Genomic DNA, 17,266 nt, shown 5'->3' with positions numbered 1-17,266 from the left:
GGTATAAGGTAGACCCAATTTGGACGGCTGACCATATAGACCTAGCAAACTTACATTGGAAAAATAAGTGTTTAATAGTCTCGTCCTGATGACAGAAGATACACTTTTTACTTCCATGCCAGTTGCGTTTGACAAGATTATCTTTAGTAAGAATTACCACCCGACGAAGATATCAGGCAAAGATTAATTTAACAGTCTAGATAATTTATTCTTAATTAGAACATAGGTGTAACTAGTAAAATCTTAGAAGTCGTTTGGTATCCATCATCTGGGCCTGGAATCCTGGAATTCATTTTGGAATTCCATAAGTGGGCTGTTTGGTTGCCACATAATTGGACCGTCATTTCATTTACGAAATCCAGCAAAATGACATCATGGGTAAACACAATTTCGAGCTGAGACCTGTCATTTGCTTTCCTCTATGAAAGTCATTTACAAATTCAATATTGAATTTTGCTGTCATTTGCAATTCCTGTGATAACCAAACAAGTGTCTATTTCTGAAAATACAATGTAAATGAAATGAAATGAAAGTCTGGCTTCCAAACGACTTCTTAGTTGCAATCCAGTTGCAGCGAGAGATATCTCAGCTACAACCAACTTACAACTATCATATCAACACAAATCGCGACCCAAATCTAATGGCCAAAGATTCGACCGTAAATCTCATGCACCTTAGAATTAGCAGTTCCCATTAGTTCAGCTAAAGTATTAATATTGAACTAAATCGAATTTTCTCGTACAAACAATTATATTTGTCTAAAAAATCTTATGCGTGAAATAATAGCCTGGCACTAGTAATAAAGTACTGCAACTAATCCCTCAAAAAAAAAGTAGTGCTACTAAACGAAACTGGCCTTGACGACACACCGATCTCGTCGTTTTGCTAATTTCAGCGCGGCATGCCATTGACCATCGTGAGGGCGACGCTGGTGCTCTGCATGGCGTCCACCGCCCCGTCAACAAGCGCCTTAGCGGCGGGGGAGGCGCCACCCCATGGAGCGAGCCCTTCTGCGCAGGTGACCTCGTTGCTCATGGCCGCGCTGAGCCACGTCTGCGCGTTGGAGATCGCCCACCTGACCTGCGTCACGGTCGCGTTGCCTCCCGCCGCGTCGAGCCTGGCGAGCTCGGCCGCCGACTGCTTGGACAGCCTCGCCGCTGACGAGACCGTGCTCGCGCAGTCGCGCAGCGCGTAGTAGGCAACTCCCTGTTGCGGCTGGCCACGCGCGACGGCGTCCTTGGCGAGCGCCGAGAGGGTGCGGAGCTGGGCCGCGCCGACGTCGGTGGCCGTGCGGGCGAGCCTGACGGGATTCGTCCCGAACGCGCAGCCGTAGGGGATGAGGGTGTCGTAGCAAGTCGCTCGGTACAGCGTGGTGGCGCACCGCGCGAGGAGGAACGCTGCGACCGACGGGGGCGCGGCGCACGGTGGCGGGGGTGGCGGCGGTGCCTTTGCTGGCGGCGGTACCTTTGGTGGCGGCGGGGAGGCGGCCGCGCTGGTTGGAAACGTAGACGCGGCAGCCGTGGCGGTGAGGACGAAGACGAGGAGGGAGGTGGCGGTGCTCGTGCGAGGGGGCGCCATTGTTGTGACTTGCATGGATGCAGAGGACTGAGTGTGTCCGTGTGCTACTTCTGTCTGCTCTGCTTGCTGCAGACATATAGTTGCGAGCTTGCGGTGGAGGTATCAAGCGGCCGATTTGCATGCCTAGGACGACGGTTTCCATATATTGGTGGAGATGGCGAATTGGAGATTTCTCTTGGACCGGTTCTTCCGTATCGTGAACACAGAAATTTGTAGGCAGGGGAGGTGGTGTACGCATGCCCGGTGCCCCTTAGAGCACGACACCTGTCCTGCAAACAGATCTGCAAGTGTTTCTTACCGAAGCACCAAAAACACTGGAAGGTAGAGAATAATGGATGTGGTGTTCTGAACATGCTGAACAAGTATTGCTCTCTGAATCGTAACAGTCGGCGGCGGTCCGCTAGCACACACTTGTGGGCATCATCCTCTTTACGAATGTGTATCGGAGGTCTTAGGGCATCTACAATGAGGCCACCCGTTTTAAACTTTTGGTTTGTCTATGTGATCGGATGGACAGATGATCTAGACGTCGCACCCAGCGCGACGCGACGGCCTATTTCAATTACTTATCATTATTTTGTCCATGTCATCAAATGAAAGCAAATAAGTGGGACATAATCCATGAACAAACACACGCAATGAGATAAATATCGAGTGATCACATATCTTGATCTTGGATCATCATTTGCTTCTCAAATCAAGCTCTTCTCTCTAGGTCAATGATGGTCATGTCGGTCATCATGATCATTGTCTCTTCAGTGAGTATCTTGAGCTCTACTTCCTTTTGCTTGAGCTCTACTTCCTTGGCCCTTAACAATGCATTGAACTCTACTGCTTTTCTTTGAGTCCTACCTCCTTTTCACTACCTTGGTCTCATCAATCTTAAGCTTCTTTTTTTGTACATCAATGAAGCTCCTATTTTCTTCCATCTCCAAGCATCTCCTCTCTTCCTTCTGACAATTGCACTTGGGGTGGCCTCATCAAGGTCGATGACAGATTAATCGTTGCCATACTTATTTCGTTGACATGCCTTTTTGTACGAGGCATAGGTCTCGTGCCACTTGGGACATTCTTTAATGTCCCACCAACATTGCGTCAAGGTAAAGGTTTACCCCCCCCCCCCCCCCCCCCCCCCTCATATGCACCCTTGAAATAATGCAAAGCTTGGAGTGCTTTTAAATATACATGAAACCCCAATAAGATAGAATCACATGTGTACATACAAAAAACTTGTTGAATTTCGCTTAGAAGTCAGCGATGACGAGGCGGTGGCGAGCGACCTTGTAAGAAGTGGATGGCCCACCGGAAAGCCCGTGATCGTCGCCATGGTGTTCTCGGTGGTCAAGGCTTCGGTGAGTGTGTTTGATTTGAGCATGAGGAGGGCATGTTCTGCATCCTGGTCGACGAGGAAGGTCATGGTGGCCTTGGATCGCATGGACAATAGCTGGTACATGGACTGCCGCAGCGACGGCGACAGATCTACCTTTCGTTGTGTCTTCCTAGTCCTCCGATCATCTTGCTTTCTGCTCTACGTGGTCCTCTACTCCGGCGTGAGCTCAACCTTGGGATTCTTCAAGGGTGCGGGGGCTAGGGCAAAGGGTGGTTGTGGTGGGAGGCATGTCGACCATGGATTTCTAGGGCACATGGGGATGTTTGCATCGGAAGAGGGTAGAGGGGAGTGGAGTGGAATGGTGGTTGGGTCACCAACTGGCGGGCTAGAGGGGACAAGGATGCAAACCCAACAAAATATTGGACTAGAATTAGGTCCGCGGAGACAGAAAATGGACATGCCATGAATTGAGTCATGGCATTGGGCCTTTCCCTCCAGGCGGACACGAAGGGTCCTGGCTTTGGAGATGCCCTTACAACATCTTCAAGAGAAGACCCATATTTGCACCCAATACCTAAAAACTGGGTTTTTTTAATAGAAGAACACATCCAAAGGCCCATGGGTAACCTTTCTTCTCGGGCGGCATGGGGTTAGTTACACATTTGGGACACCCAAATATGCGCATTCTCATTAAAAGACTTATCTTGTCAAAAGCTAGTGCGAGAGAGGCCAACGCCCACAGTCATGACCCCCTTTCTCACACCCGCATCGTCCTATTTCCCACCTAACGCCGGATGGAATCCAATCGCTACATCCCTTTCATGTTCGTGAGTTGCTCATGTTGCTTGGGTTTTCCAAATTTAGACAAAACTCAAAACTCAACAAAATTTAAAATTGAAGAAAGCCTGAGCGGGGAATAGTGACAGGTAACCTTGCCACCCTCCATCGATTTCGTCGCCCCTGGCTCGATTATGTACGTGAAAGGTTGAATCCGACCGGGATCGAGCCTCCCAGTCGTCAGATCCGCCTCCCACGTGGCGGTTCACCCATGGAATTGGCGTACCACACCTGTCCTCATTGCCCACCGCCTCATTGTTGAGAGGAGATCAACACGGGAGTTGAGAGGATCCGCCCTACCCGAGGAGATCAATGAGGCCTTGTTTGGTACTACTGGTTTTGTGAGGATTAGTGAAATAATTTCTTAGGGGATTAGGTAAAACCTCTACTTTCACTCAATTTTAATAAAACACTAATTTTCAATACACTAGATAAGGGTAGACTATTGAAGATTGGGAAAAAATACACTAGAATTTGGGGAGAAAAAATGGGGATTTAACTAGGCCAGTACTTTAGTATCAAATATGTTTTAGAAATAAGCGAGAAAGTTGAGGTCTGGTGAGGATTATTTTCACTAATCCCCAGAAGGTATGAGGCCGAGTGGCCCAACGAAGGGATGAGGCCGGCTGGCCGGGCATGCCAGCCAGCCACCAAGCGCCAACATATGGTACTCTTTCTTTCTTTTTCTTTTTTTTTTTTGCACAAGGACAGGGTCTAGAAGACCCCAGAGGAACATTCATTCCACACGTGGCGGGTAGAAATTACAAAAAGGAAACCAATAATTTGAAGAAAGGCCCTCTAAATTAACAAAAAGCACCCTATGACAAAAGGAAGAAAAGCAATCGGATCCCTGGGTGCCGCCGCCACCTATCGCTGGAGTCCTCAAGGCGGAAGATCGCATAAGCCATGACGGCTCGTGCGTGGTTGAGTTCGAAGACATAGCACCCCATAGGCAAGAGCATACGTTGTTCGGAGATCACCGCACCATCTCCCCCTCTCACAACGCCTCCATGGCGAGACAGAGATGGAGAAAGGTTGCAGGTCAACCCCATCCGACTGCACACCCGGACTAACATGAATCTCGTCGGAGCAACGAGCCACCAGCTGCATCCCAACTCCCCCTCGCCTCTAAGGCCAGCCAAGAGAAGGGCATCAACCAGGCTCACCAAGAACTCTCTGTTCTCCTCCTCGCCGCCACGGCCGGCCGGGAGAACATCCTCTTCTTGGCCTCGAATCCACCAACAGAGATCCGTCGCCAAGTTATTGGAGAAGGTGGCTCCGCTCCTCCTCCCACTCTGCTCCACCCATCGGAGCCCAAGCAGCAGCAGCAGCAACAGCCCTACAAGGCCATGGATCTGGCGGCGATCCAGGCCACCAACTCCACTACAGGGCATACGCCTAGAACGCGGCATAGAGCTGAAAATCACAAAGAAACTAAGAGATCTGACCCTAAACTACTCCGGCGCCCATCCAAGACCAACTCTGGCCAGCTATTCTGGCGGAGTGCTACTCGGCGGCCCGATCAACGGTCAGAAGCCCTCAAAGGTACTGTAGAAGGGTGAGAGCTAAGGAGGGGGAAAGTGAGCGGTTCCAGAGAGGGCCTCCAACCTATGGTACTCAAATATGACCTTCAAGCTAGTGATGTGTTGATGCTCAAGGACTCCGACGAGGAGGACAACGTTGTCTGTCCACCCTCACCGCCACCGTTACCAGCATATTTGTCGCTCTTCAGACAAGGAAAAAGGAAGAAACACCTCCATCGTGGTCAAACAAAAAAACTCGTAAAACGAGAACGCCTTATTCCTTGAAACGGGGTAGCTCAGTGGTACGCTCTCTCGTCCTACTTAATAGAGATGTAGTAATAATGACTGTAGTCCCGATTTGATCAAGTGTGACCAGAGGTAGTACTTCGGATAGGTGGGTTTCAAGCCAACCTGTAGAGATCGACTCAGACTTGGACTAACTATGATGTTCAAACTAAAACATTGTGGCCTAGACTATGTATTTATAACTTTATCCTTCAAATTGTGTGTTGAACTAGTTGTTTGAATAATGAATTTAGCCTTTGGATTACCCATTTTCATGAGAAGAAGATAAAATACATGGGTACCAAGTTCTGGGTATTCTGGCAGCAAGCAAGGATAAACATGACAATAACATAGTGGAAAAAGATTGTATACCAAACTGTAATACAACCTTAAACACCGTCAAGTACGGTGCAAGTATATTCATATCATTTGCTATCCAAATGGTACGGTACAAGTGAAATAGACACTCCTTGTCCATTTAATGATTAATTTCGTGTTCATGTATCAGAACTCCTGCTAATAGCAATAAAGCAAAAGTAAACACCAGAGAGGCACCATTGGCAGCCACATAAGCTGGCTATAGGAGATCGGGCTCAAGAATTCAGCTCAGCTTCATTTTAGCTATCTGGGTAGCAAGCTCCATGGCTTCCTTGAGCTGAGACGCATCACTTCCCTGCATTGCAGAATTCATAGATTTTAAGTGATGATAATTGGTAGGCTTTGACCAAATACAATTTTCTTAAAGATAAAGTAGTGGCTCACCTGGCCCTGGGCAAGACCATTCTTGCCGCCACCTCCTCTTCCTTTAAGTGGTGCAATTGAAGGTGTAAGCCACTCCAACACATTGAAGCCACTGGGTGCCTCCGGAGGTACACCAGCGTAAATAACAGCCTTGTTTGACGCCTCGTCTGTGCTGAACAGCATTATAGGCAAACTCTAGAGAAGTCAAACAGATTAGGTCAGCAGCACATCCAAAGATGGACAGAACGAAAAATTCAACCTTTGTAATTCAAACAAAAATAATTGCTGGACAAAGTTGCAAAGTATGCTGAATCTATAGTTCTTTCTAGACGATGTAAATAATTTTAAACAGGATTGGACTGTGGTATCAACCTTGAAACGGTTCATAGCTTTGACAACAGCTTCCCGGACAGCAGTGGCATCAAGACCCACATCGACGTGAGTAACACAAAAGTGTTTTCCTTCAGAAAGAGCAGCTTCTGCAGCATCTACCGCAGTCTTCACAGCCTTTTGGATGTTTTCTTCACCGATTTTCTTCTTGGCCTTCCTAAGTTGATCCTGGTATAGGCAACAGCTATAATCAGCTTTAAATTTATCGACGACAAGAATAGGACACTTGTTCTGTTTCAGAAATTGTGACAGATGAACAGAAATATTCACAGACCTCCAACTTTGAGACCTTGCCTCTTAGATCAGCTTTTCTTGCAGCTGGGATAGCAGCTGCATCCAGCGTACTCTTGATGGAACCAATTCTCTGATAAATAAACATCACGAAAATCATTCTTAGACGTGATCTAATACAAAGCATATTAACAAGAAATGGGTTCGAAGTATAAATTATAGCATTTGCTGATATACACATAAAGGCTAATGACATAGTATTTATAAGAAAATAACAAAAAGCACAATAACTTTAGTGATATCAAACTTAGCAGAGTATTTCAACCAAGCATTTTAATAAAGGAAAAGTTCAGTACCTTTTCCAACAAGACTCCGTCCAATTTAGATGTTTCATTGATATCAGTGTCTATTGATGATGCTAATTTCATAGCCTGGGAGGCACATTCAGCAGTAACAGCTGTTATCCTTCGAACACCTTTCGCGATACCCTCCTCGGATATGAGGGCAAATGCGGCAGCATCTCTAGTGTTTGAAATGTGTGTACCTGATACACAATGTTTAGATGACACAACTGCATAAAATGTAGAATTACATAGAACCAAATAGTAAATTACCTCCACACAGCTCAGTTGATATGGATAACCATTCTTTGCTTTCAGGATTTGCAAGCAGATCTCCCACTTTGCGACCAATTGATACAACTCTTACAGGATCAGGGTAGATCTACAAAGTCCATTTGTAACAAGATTTGTGTGAAACAACAGGGTAGGCAAGCGAGACATGAGAAGATGGTATGTCAAGCTGAGTAAGAGAACACACCTCCCCAAACACAGCTCTCAGACCATTTATGCGCTTTGCATCAGCCAATTTTATTTCTTGTGCAGATACCTCCAACTCATCCTTTATTTGTTGGTTCACAATATACTCGATTTTTCTAAGATCTTCAGGCTGAACAGGTTTACCTGTTTATATGTACTAACAATTGAGTTGACAAGCTGAAGAAAAACATCATGCAGCTGCAATACGAAGAATAATAGCATACCATGGGAGAAATCAAATCTCAGCTTCTCTGGAAGAACAATGGAACCTTTCTGATCAATATGGTCACCAAGTACTTCCTGTGTTTACAATAGCCAAACAATCAAGAGTGCAAAAAAGAAGAACATCGTAAAATCGAACAGGCTTAAAACCATACCCTTAGAGCGAAGTTCAGCATATGGGTACAGGTATGGTTTGGAGCAATGAGCGTACGCCGAGTGTAATCAACCTACAAGAGTAAGAAAAATATTGCAACGCAATTTAGCAAATGTCACAGGTTAACTGATTCAGTATAGAAAATTATCAGCAGAGAATTTTACCTTGCATTTCACAACATCACCCACAGATAATGCCTCGGACCCTTTCGTAAATGAACCAATATGCAGAACATAGCCAGCAAACACTTGGACGTTATTCACAGTGAAAGATCCAGATGGCCCATCAATACTCCCAGTGTCATAAATCTGATACAGAAAAAACATATGCCATGTCAAATCATGCGATGCATGGAACAACTGTGACTTCAAATTACAAAGAGTAAACCTCCATGGATGTTTACGCAAATTGCAATGTTTGTTGTGCGATAAACATGAATTAACTTGTCAAATTTTGACTGTAAAACTCAAAGCAGCTATATTGTATAGACAACTACGAAGCTGCCAAAGCATACTATCTTCCTCACAGAGGAGATTGGATATGACAACAATGTGGTATTTAAAATGGTTGAATGTCAAATAAAATACTCCAACCGTTTATCTCTGAGTGCTGCAGATTATTATGATGATGTAAGAAACAACACAGGATAACAAACAGATTTCATCTAACGGGAGTTACCAAGTGCTACAATCAATCTTCAGGGCTGCAAACAATGTCTGGATCATACTTAAACCCTTAAGGGGGTTGGAGTTGCACAAATCTTGAAGCACTACGAGAAGTATTGGAAATCCACCTTTGGTTGTGATCTGGGATTTATGCAATTGTTCTTCAAACACGTTTTGGGTGAGTTTCAACTTTTCAACGTTGCTGTATCACTCCATAGGCTACTTATTGAAGTAAAAAATATGAGATGTGATGCTTATTCAGTAGGTACACTGAAATTTATTGCATGATTGCACCTCGAGAGGTGATTGCACTTGATATGTTTCTTTCAACCATTTAAACAATTGCACCATGTGAAGTGAAGTTGTACCTGACCACCCTGTTCCGCATAGAAACTTGTACTTTCCAACACAAGACCAAAATCCTCATCGCCAGATGTGGCGGCTATGAACTCTGAGCCATTATAGATAGCCTTCACCACGCTGCTATGTTCCTGCAAAAAAACATTTTACGTATGTCGACCACAATAAGTGTTTAATCGCAATGCAAAATGTGGACAGTACAAGGTATATTCACTACTTGAAGGTGTTAACCAATTAGAATGAAATTAGATATGAATCCCCGCAATCCCAAATAGGCACTGAATATTGAAATGAACAAGTATGATATAGCCAATCCACAAATAAACAATCTAACCTTGTGTTCGAACTTCGGGCTATCATCTGTGCTTGCAAGCCCTTGGTTGCGCAGCTGTGACGTAGCATTAGCATCCAGGACAATAGATTTTCCCCCAGCCTGAAAAAATATATAAAAAGTAAAACAAAAACATAACAGATAAGTATAAAAAGCTTCCCAATCGACTGAAAAGCAGTAGCATTAAAGAGATGCTCCGTTTAGTTAAATACAACATTATTGAGCAATAAACAGGAAGAATACTTGGATTGCATTAAAGACCACAAGGAGTGAATTAAGTTTTGTTTTATATTTAAGGACAAATAAAATACAACCTTGTAGCGAGCACTCCTAGCCTTCTGCCTTGCTTCTTCCATAGAGACATTAAACCCGTCCATGTCCACAGCCAGCCCAATGTCAACTGCCATGACCTATGAGATGGGAATAAAAAATGATACAAGATAAATGGACAATAAAGGTCTACTAAATTTAACCATATAAAAATGAAAAGCATACAATTGTCAAATTAATTTGATTAAATTTACTAATGAAAACTAGTGAAGAACAAACCTCAGTCAAATCAATGGGATATCCATAGGTGTCCCAGAGAATAAATGCATCCTGAAACAACAAATAACATTGGTGATACAAGAAGGTAGGAATATTACTCTCCCTCCGGTTCAAAATAATTGCCTAGAAAATGGATGTATCTACACACTAAAACATGTCTAGATACATCTATTTCTGGGCAATTATTTTGAACCCGGAGGGAGTACAGAAGTTTGGCAGTATGTAACATAACATTGATAAACAGGAGTGAAACATGATCTAAGAGGCATGTTTCTACATAGTGAATTCCCGCTCTTAAAATAAGAAAGAGTGTAAAAGAATTATTCCACATTACACTGTAGAGAATATGATCAAGTTCTCCAAATACTCTTAGTCAGTTAGTCCTGAGTTCTGGCATGTTTCTCAGATAGGAAGGAATGAACAGAAATTAGAAAGAGAAAGCTACACATCCAAGAATGCGCAGAAAAACTACCCCTATATCTGCCAAAGGAGGCTAATCTAACATATGGTGCCTTCCTTTCTTAATTATTTCAGATGTCATATTTAAGTAGCAATCAAGAAAGAAACATCAATTCAGTTCCGTTGTACTACAAAATAAATGCATTTTTTGTGCGTCAAAAGCTTAACTACTGATCTAGGTAAATAACAGAATTTTGTTCACTTCAGCCATGACTTTCAGGTGCGACAAAGGCACAAACTGCAGTAAGTTTGATATGATGGTAGAATCGTTCTGCCGTGCAGCTAAGGAGGAAATGGTCCATCCACAAGCTGTGTTTTAATTAGTACACAGGATAAAAGGTGAAAGATGTCCTAATTACATTCAAGACGATTTTATCTTTAGTATATTACTCCCTCCATCCCACGAAACATGTCGAAAGGTTTATAAAAAATTGAATGTATCTATTACTCCAGTACTATTTAGTGTATAGATACCTCTAAATTTTAATAAACCTTCCACATGTTTCGTGGGACGGAGGGAGTATTTGCAATCGATTTTCTTGTTAAGCTGTCGGATATACAAGCACATCATTTTCGTCCACTGGTTACACAACCACAGAATTTTCGCATACCTGCCATATAACCACGAAATTCTCGTCTACTGTTATATAACAACAGCAATTGTGTATATTCTCACTAAGCAATTACTAATCGGAAATCTCTCTAGTCCCCACCTACTTTCTCAAAAAGCCTCAGAGCCTATCCACGACAGTAGAAAGAGCAACCTCGGTGCTTACATGAGTTCAAAGGCCCTCTACCTCGAATCTTCAGAACTGTACCCAACCCCTGCAAATAACTTCGTTCCAAGAATTGTTTGCTTGGTACAGATGAAGGAGCGCCAAATTGATATGGTGAATGGCTGGGTATGGCTCTGAGGATCGAGGGTAGAGGGCTTGCCCTCATCTAACCACCAATAAGGGTGCGATCAGAGCAGATAGGGGCACTCGAGCCATATCCTAAACCATGATTTCTACAACAGATTCAGAAATCACTGTATAGATACATATGCAGATATATTAAAAGTAGTCCCAAATACAGACAGAATAACGCCCAGATAGCAAGCATTTTGTTGACGTCTAGTCAATGAACATATATGATGCTCATGGATACCACTAACCAAGATAGCCCTAATCCCTAGTTGGATAGCACCGTGTCGCATAGGGTGTGTTTGGTTTACGCCCAGGTAAGCCCCACCAAATATTTGGCGTGACCAAAATTTTGGCGAACGATTCTCACGCCCACACTTCGCCCACGATTGGCAAAAATTTACACAGTGATGCATGGGCGTGCCAATTTTTTGGGAGCCAACCAAACGCCAGCCAGATACCACTCATGCACCAATTTTTCGGTAAGGCCGGCGTCGGGTTAGAACCAAAACGCACCCATAGTACGCATGGAAGTCGTTAATCCATGTGCCAGAATCATAATTTACTCTTTTGTACTTTGCTTGCCTGTTTTTCTCTCCTTCCCATTTTGGTTTCGCATGTGTTTCAGTTGGCTTTCATATCTAGCCTAACCTAAGTTGCTTGCGACAAAGGGCTTTGTTGTTGTTGTCCCATGGCATAACACAACACATGCTCAGATAATAAACCAATTAAATGGTGATAATTCAAACCAAAAACACTTGCCTGGCCACTAATTACTGTCCCGCCATTCTCCTTGACAGCATCTGCAGCTTTCTTAAATCTCTCATACCCCTGAAAATACACCAAGAGTAGAACTGTTTAACTGGCTGAATAGCAATGAGAAAAGACAATATATAATATAATGGTTATAAGAAATAAGTGGTCATTAAAATGCAACTTGAGCTATCTTAGTCTCTGTTTTTATATATGAAACATAATGGCAAGGCGCCTAGTAGGAACCACCCTCAGAATATAATTATAATAAACAAAATTATGGTGATACAAATCAAATTTCAATGGTACAAACTAGATATATTCCATAACTATTGGTCATATCATAATAAGGTGAGACAATTTATTGTGGATGCTAATTTGTGTACTCCCTCTGATCCATACTAATTGTCTCTAATATGGATGTATCTAGACATATTTTAGTTCTAGATAAATCCATACTAGCGACAAGTAATATGAATCGGGGGGGGGGGGGGGGGGGGGGTAATTGAAGTTAGCTATGCTGTCTTAATCAAATTCAATTGTCCAAGATTGAAATTATCCTTGATATGTTCATATTTAATGTGTTGCCTGAAAAAAGCCCCTACGTGTAGCAGTATCACAGAAATAAAACATGGTACAACAGATGCAAGGTATCAACTGGGTCCCCCCCCCCCAACACTCAGCAACAACAACAAAAAAAAGGCCATCTCATAGCAGACTAGATAATAAATTACTTCGAGGCAACCACTTGTTCAGAAGGATAAAGCATGAAAACACTGGTTAACTGTGCGCAAAGACTGAATTGATCGGAAGGAAATTACTTAACCAAATATCACTTGATCCAAACTGGTGGTACTGTTATGCAAATACACTGGAAGCCAATATTACCTTTGCCAGAGTGTTCTCAAAGCTTGCCTCTTCATCTTCAATTATATCTTTTATCTTCTTTTCGTTGACCTTGAGCTCAGGAAATACATTGCCCATCGCTTGGACAAAATCATGTACAAGGCTGTACAAGCGAGGTAAAAATTAATGGCAAATCAGATGCCAGCATCAAGAAAAAAAATGACGGGACAAATCTACATGATTGGTTAGATTTGTCATGCTAAGTATTATATATATGCCCATAAAAATTGGTGGACAAAGCCTTGTAGACCATGCCTTTTTGTGGTTGTCATTGAATCAGAACCAAATGTCTGTTAAAATAAACCATTACTACTTTACTAGCAACACAAATGCACACATGAACCCAAAGCAAAAGGTATCACAGGAACAATGCCATTGTGCACAAAAGCAACCAGCCAAGCTCAAAGGGTGAACAGATCTCGCAGTAGATTAGCTAAAATCACATGACCACACATCTACGGTCATTCTAGTAAGCCTCACATCATATTTTTAGCACTCCATGTGAACATACGATAATGCAAAAATATCAGTAACAAAAGTGTGCAGAGATCACACGTGCAGATTACTGTTCTTACAGGCTAAAAAACCCTTTCTTTGCAGTCAGTTTTTGATGACCAAAGTGAACAGCTCGTCTAAGTATGCGCCTTAGAACATACTCTCTTCCCTCATTTCCTACAAAACAACTCATATTAGAACAAGGAAACACCATAGTAAATAGAAAACGAAGAAGCCTTGAAACATGGTAAATGCAAACAAAATACAATAGTTTGGTAAACACAAACAACCTTTATGAATCCAAGTGGCAATATCTACCCCATAAACATTAACCATGAGAATCATTAGCCATTGACTTCATATTATATGGTATTCTAGTTCTAGACTATTATAATATTATCTCACATTTTCAAAACATTCCCTGTCATATTTTAATTTGAACAGGTACCTATCATTAAATTCCAACACAGAACCAATAGCACCAATACTTTCGCCTGTGCGAAAAACAGTTGACACGAGGTTAAATTGGTATTTCAGACATAACTCCTTGTGACAAGGACTATAACAAAGTAGGGCCCTAAACCCTATAACAAATTAGGTCCCTATTCTGATTATATAAACTTGCGGACAGACAAACTACAACATCCTATTGAATGGATGCCAATCATCGTAAATCGATTATAACCAACAAAAAGAGTATGAACCCACCAGGCTGAGAACCATCAGCGATAGCAAAAGAAAGGGTTCTTATGTGATCTGCAACAACTCTATATGCCATATCGACTTTCCCAACATCATCAGGGCCTACTTTACCAGAGTATGGTTGAATTCGACCTTCAGCCAACTACAAGCATTAAAAGCCATATCAGATTAACAATGAATACCATTTACTTCAGGAAACCGTTAATGACTGCAACAAATTACAGTTGAAATGTGACAAGCATAAAAGAAGCTGCAAGTGTACGTCTAGACAACATACATTGTGGATGGCCTCAAATAATGGCATGAACACATCTGTGTCGTAATTGCTCATTTTGTTCTGAAGGATGGAAGTTAAACGCTCAAAGCCCATTCCTGTGTCAACATGTTTTGCTGGCAAGGGCCTCAAAGTACCGTCCGATTCCCTATTGAACTGGTATTAAAAAAAGGTAATACGTCAGTACAGCAAATGAATAAACAAGCAAAAGGAAATGTACAAATAAAAGATAGTAACTATCCATGCATTGGAAGTAAAGCTCAACAATCTCTACAGAAATAAGTTATTTAAGAAATATCATGTTAACCTGGATGAACACAAGATTCCATATTTCAATACATGTAGGATCATCATTATTCACTAATGAAGCTGCATCGCGGTTGCCAATGCGATCAAAATGAATCTCTGTGCATGGGCCACACGGACCAGTGTCGCCCATTTCCCAGAAGTTATCCTGCTCAAATAATACAATGTATAGTTTCGTTAACAAGGACATCTAGACAATAAGTATAGCTCCAACAGAAATAAAGAAAGTTAAACCAATACACCATAATGTCCTAAATTGGAAGATTTTTTACCAACAAACCAAGCACATCCACTATACCTTGCAACCAAAAGGCAATACTCTTTCAATCGGTAGATACTTCAACCATATATTTTTTGACTCAGAATCGGGAGCAAGACCAGCTTTCTCATCACCACCAAAGTAAGTTGCGTAAATTCTATCAGTGGGTAATTTGTACACCTGTATACATGAAATAAAAATCAGTAGGTAGTAGGAAAGTGACCAATGATTGAAATCAGTGACATCTATGCTTTTAACCTCATTTTCTTATTTTTCGTCGTTCAGATGTACAGTATAATAACGGATCCGTGGAGTACAGTAGTATGTGTAAAGTAGCAATCAAGACGGGTAGGAAGTGAATAATCCGATACCTGGGTGAGTAGCTCCCATGCATATCCGATGGCCTCCTCCTTGAAGTAGTCTCCGAATGACCAGTTCCCGAGCATCTCGAAGAAGGTGTGGTGGTACGTGTCCTTGCCAACGTCGTCGAGGTCGTTGTGCTTGCCGCCGGCGCGGATGCACTTCTGGGTGTTGCAGGCGCGCTGCAGGCGGCCGAGCTGCGAGTCCGGGGCGGCGGTGCCGAGGAAGACGGGCTTGAACTGGTTCATCCCGGCGTTGGCGAACAGGAGCGTGGGGTCGTCGACGGGCACGACCGGGCTCGAGGGCCAGGCCGTGTGCGACTTGGATTTGAAGAAGTCGATGAAGGTCGACCGGACCCGGCCGGACGACCACTCCGTCGACTGCTCCATAGGCGATCGGGCGGCGGCGGCGGTGGATGCGGGGACGGACAAAACCCTAGCGGTGCGGTAGGGGTGGAGGAAGAGCCGGCCCCGGGGACTGTTGGTCAGCGGTGGACGGAGCGCGAGCTGAGGGAGGGCGGCGATGCGGGATAGAGAAACAAGGTGGTGGCGGCGCGCCACGCTGTGCGACGGAGAGAGAGAGAAGGCCGCCGGCGGCGCTGCGCGATGGGAGTGCTAGGGAAGCGAGGCCGATTCAAGGGATAGGGAAGACTCGCGAGTCGCGGCCGGATTGGATGATGGACGATGGACGATGGTGCTCCGATTCCGGGCTGCCGTCTATTTTGGGCCTGGCCCAGTAGTCATGGGTGCCACTGGTTCTGCACCAGCCCCATCAGGCCTTGTGTAGTACGGAGTACTATAAAGTGTTTGTGTGGATTTTTTTTTTTAGGGAATTGTTTGTGTGGATTAGTGGAGATAATACTCTATGGCTGAACATCTATGGTCACTCAATCCTCGCAAAACTCCATCCCAAATTCACTAGGTAGGAGTAGAGTATTGGGAATTAAAAAAAATACACTAAAATTTGGGAGAAAGTGGAAATAAGTGGGGATTAAACTCGCTCAATACTCTAGCACACAAACGTACATTTAGAATAAGTGGAGATTTAGAGTTTGCTGTGCATTATCTCCACTAATACTCTAACGCCAAACAAGACCTTAGCGGGGTTGAGTGTTCCGGGTTTCCTTATTTTGGTGATTTTTCCGGTTTTCAGCAAGTTAGGGTTTCTACCATTTTTTCGTTTTCTTTAGTTTTTGTTGGGTTTTTATTTTTGACACGCAGTTCTTTAACTTTAAAAATTTTGAACATTTCTTTACATTTTCAGTTTTGTAATCTTTTGATGTTTGAACATTTTCATGTCTGATTTTTCAGATTTTAGTAAATCGGATTTGGAGTTTTTTTACTTTTAAAATTTTCACTATTTTCAGATTTGAACCATCTTCAAATTTGAACATTTTTCAAATTTGCATATTTTAAAAAAATGAAGATTTTCAAATTTTAGCATTTATATATTTGAAAAAATAATCTTAACTATTTTTAGCTTTGAACTTTTTAAGATTTAAATATTTTTTAAAATTTTAAATTTTAAAATGTAAACAAAAAGAAGAAGAAAAATCTGAAAGAATCTTACTTGTTACTGGGCCAAAACGGTGTGGCCCATGACCGCATGCTCCAGGCAGGGGCAACCACCGCGCCTGCTTAAGGAGCGGAATAGGAGCCCCTGATTTTTGCTCTCTCCCGCGTGCCCAGGATGTGGAAGTTCCTGCGTTGTGGTAAGAGGCTTTCAAGGTAAATTCATCGCAGGAGAAGTAAAGTTCTTCATTTTGTTGTTGACGCGACGATGGTTGAAGCATACGCTCTATGGGGGTATTGTGTTTAGCACAACACATGGATT

The 17,266-nt window shown here is 43.1% G+C and overlaps 2 protein-coding genes across 2 annotated transcripts; both read right to left on the bottom strand.

The window, feature by feature from the left end:
* Window positions 1-680: 680 nt before the first annotated feature.
* On the bottom strand, window positions 681-1,658 carry LOC127295005 (pectinesterase inhibitor 9). Its single transcript, XM_051324930.1, has one exon. It carries the CDS (start codon window positions 1,591-1,593, stop codon window positions 892-894), a length of 702 nt encoding a protein of 233 aa, XP_051180890.1. The 5' UTR covers window positions 1,594-1,658; the 3' UTR covers window positions 681-891.
* Window positions 1,659-5,904: 4,246 nt separating this feature from the next.
* LOC127303588 (alanine--tRNA ligase) lies at window positions 5,905-16,110 on the bottom strand. Its single transcript, XM_051334304.2, has 22 exons — window positions 15,445-16,110; window positions 15,113-15,253; window positions 14,816-14,962; window positions 14,512-14,664; window positions 14,241-14,376; window positions 13,613-13,709; window positions 13,020-13,140; window positions 12,141-12,209; window positions 10,015-10,065; window positions 9,780-9,875; window positions 9,469-9,567; window positions 9,143-9,265; window positions 8,274-8,417; window positions 8,111-8,182; window positions 7,958-8,033; window positions 7,735-7,877; window positions 7,530-7,638; window positions 7,272-7,459; window positions 6,959-7,048; window positions 6,667-6,852; window positions 6,316-6,489; window positions 5,905-6,226 (listed from the first exon to the last, which is right to left on the bottom strand). Exons 1-22 carry the CDS (start codon window positions 15,820-15,822, stop codon window positions 6,155-6,157), a joined length of 2,865 nt encoding a protein of 954 aa, XP_051190264.1. The 5' UTR covers window positions 15,823-16,110; the 3' UTR covers window positions 5,905-6,154.
* Window positions 16,111-17,266: the final 1,156 nt, after the last annotated feature.

The sequence above is a fragment of the Lolium perenne genome, chromosome 1 (genome assembly GCF_019359855.2).
Source record: "Lolium perenne isolate Kyuss_39 chromosome 1, Kyuss_2.0, whole genome shotgun sequence".
NCBI lineage: Eukaryota > Viridiplantae > Streptophyta > Magnoliopsida > Poales > Poaceae > Lolium > Lolium perenne.
The sequence above is the reverse complement of the archived record's forward strand: the minus strand, read 5'-3'. Positions and strand labels throughout refer to the sequence as shown.

What these genes read in the sequence shown, in the direction of transcription:
- LOC127295005 (XM_051324930.1), bottom strand. Translation starts at nt 1,593, where the DNA reads ATGCAAGTCACAACAATGGCGCCCCCTCGCACGAGCACCGCCACCTCC.
- LOC127303588 (XM_051334304.2), bottom strand. Translation starts at nt 15,822, where the DNA reads ATGGAGCAGTCGACGGAGTGGTCGTCCGGCCGGGTCCGGTCGACCTTC. An exon ending in CTAGGAGTGCTCGCTACAAG is followed by an intron (nt 9,568 to 9,779) that starts GTTGTATTTTAT and finishes ATATTTTTTCAG; the next exon opens with GCTGGGGGAAAATCTATTGT. An exon ending in ATCAACTGAGCTGTGTGGAG is followed by an intron (nt 7,460 to 7,529) that starts GTAATTTACTAT and finishes ATTGTGTATCAG; the next exon opens with GTACACACATTTCAAACACT.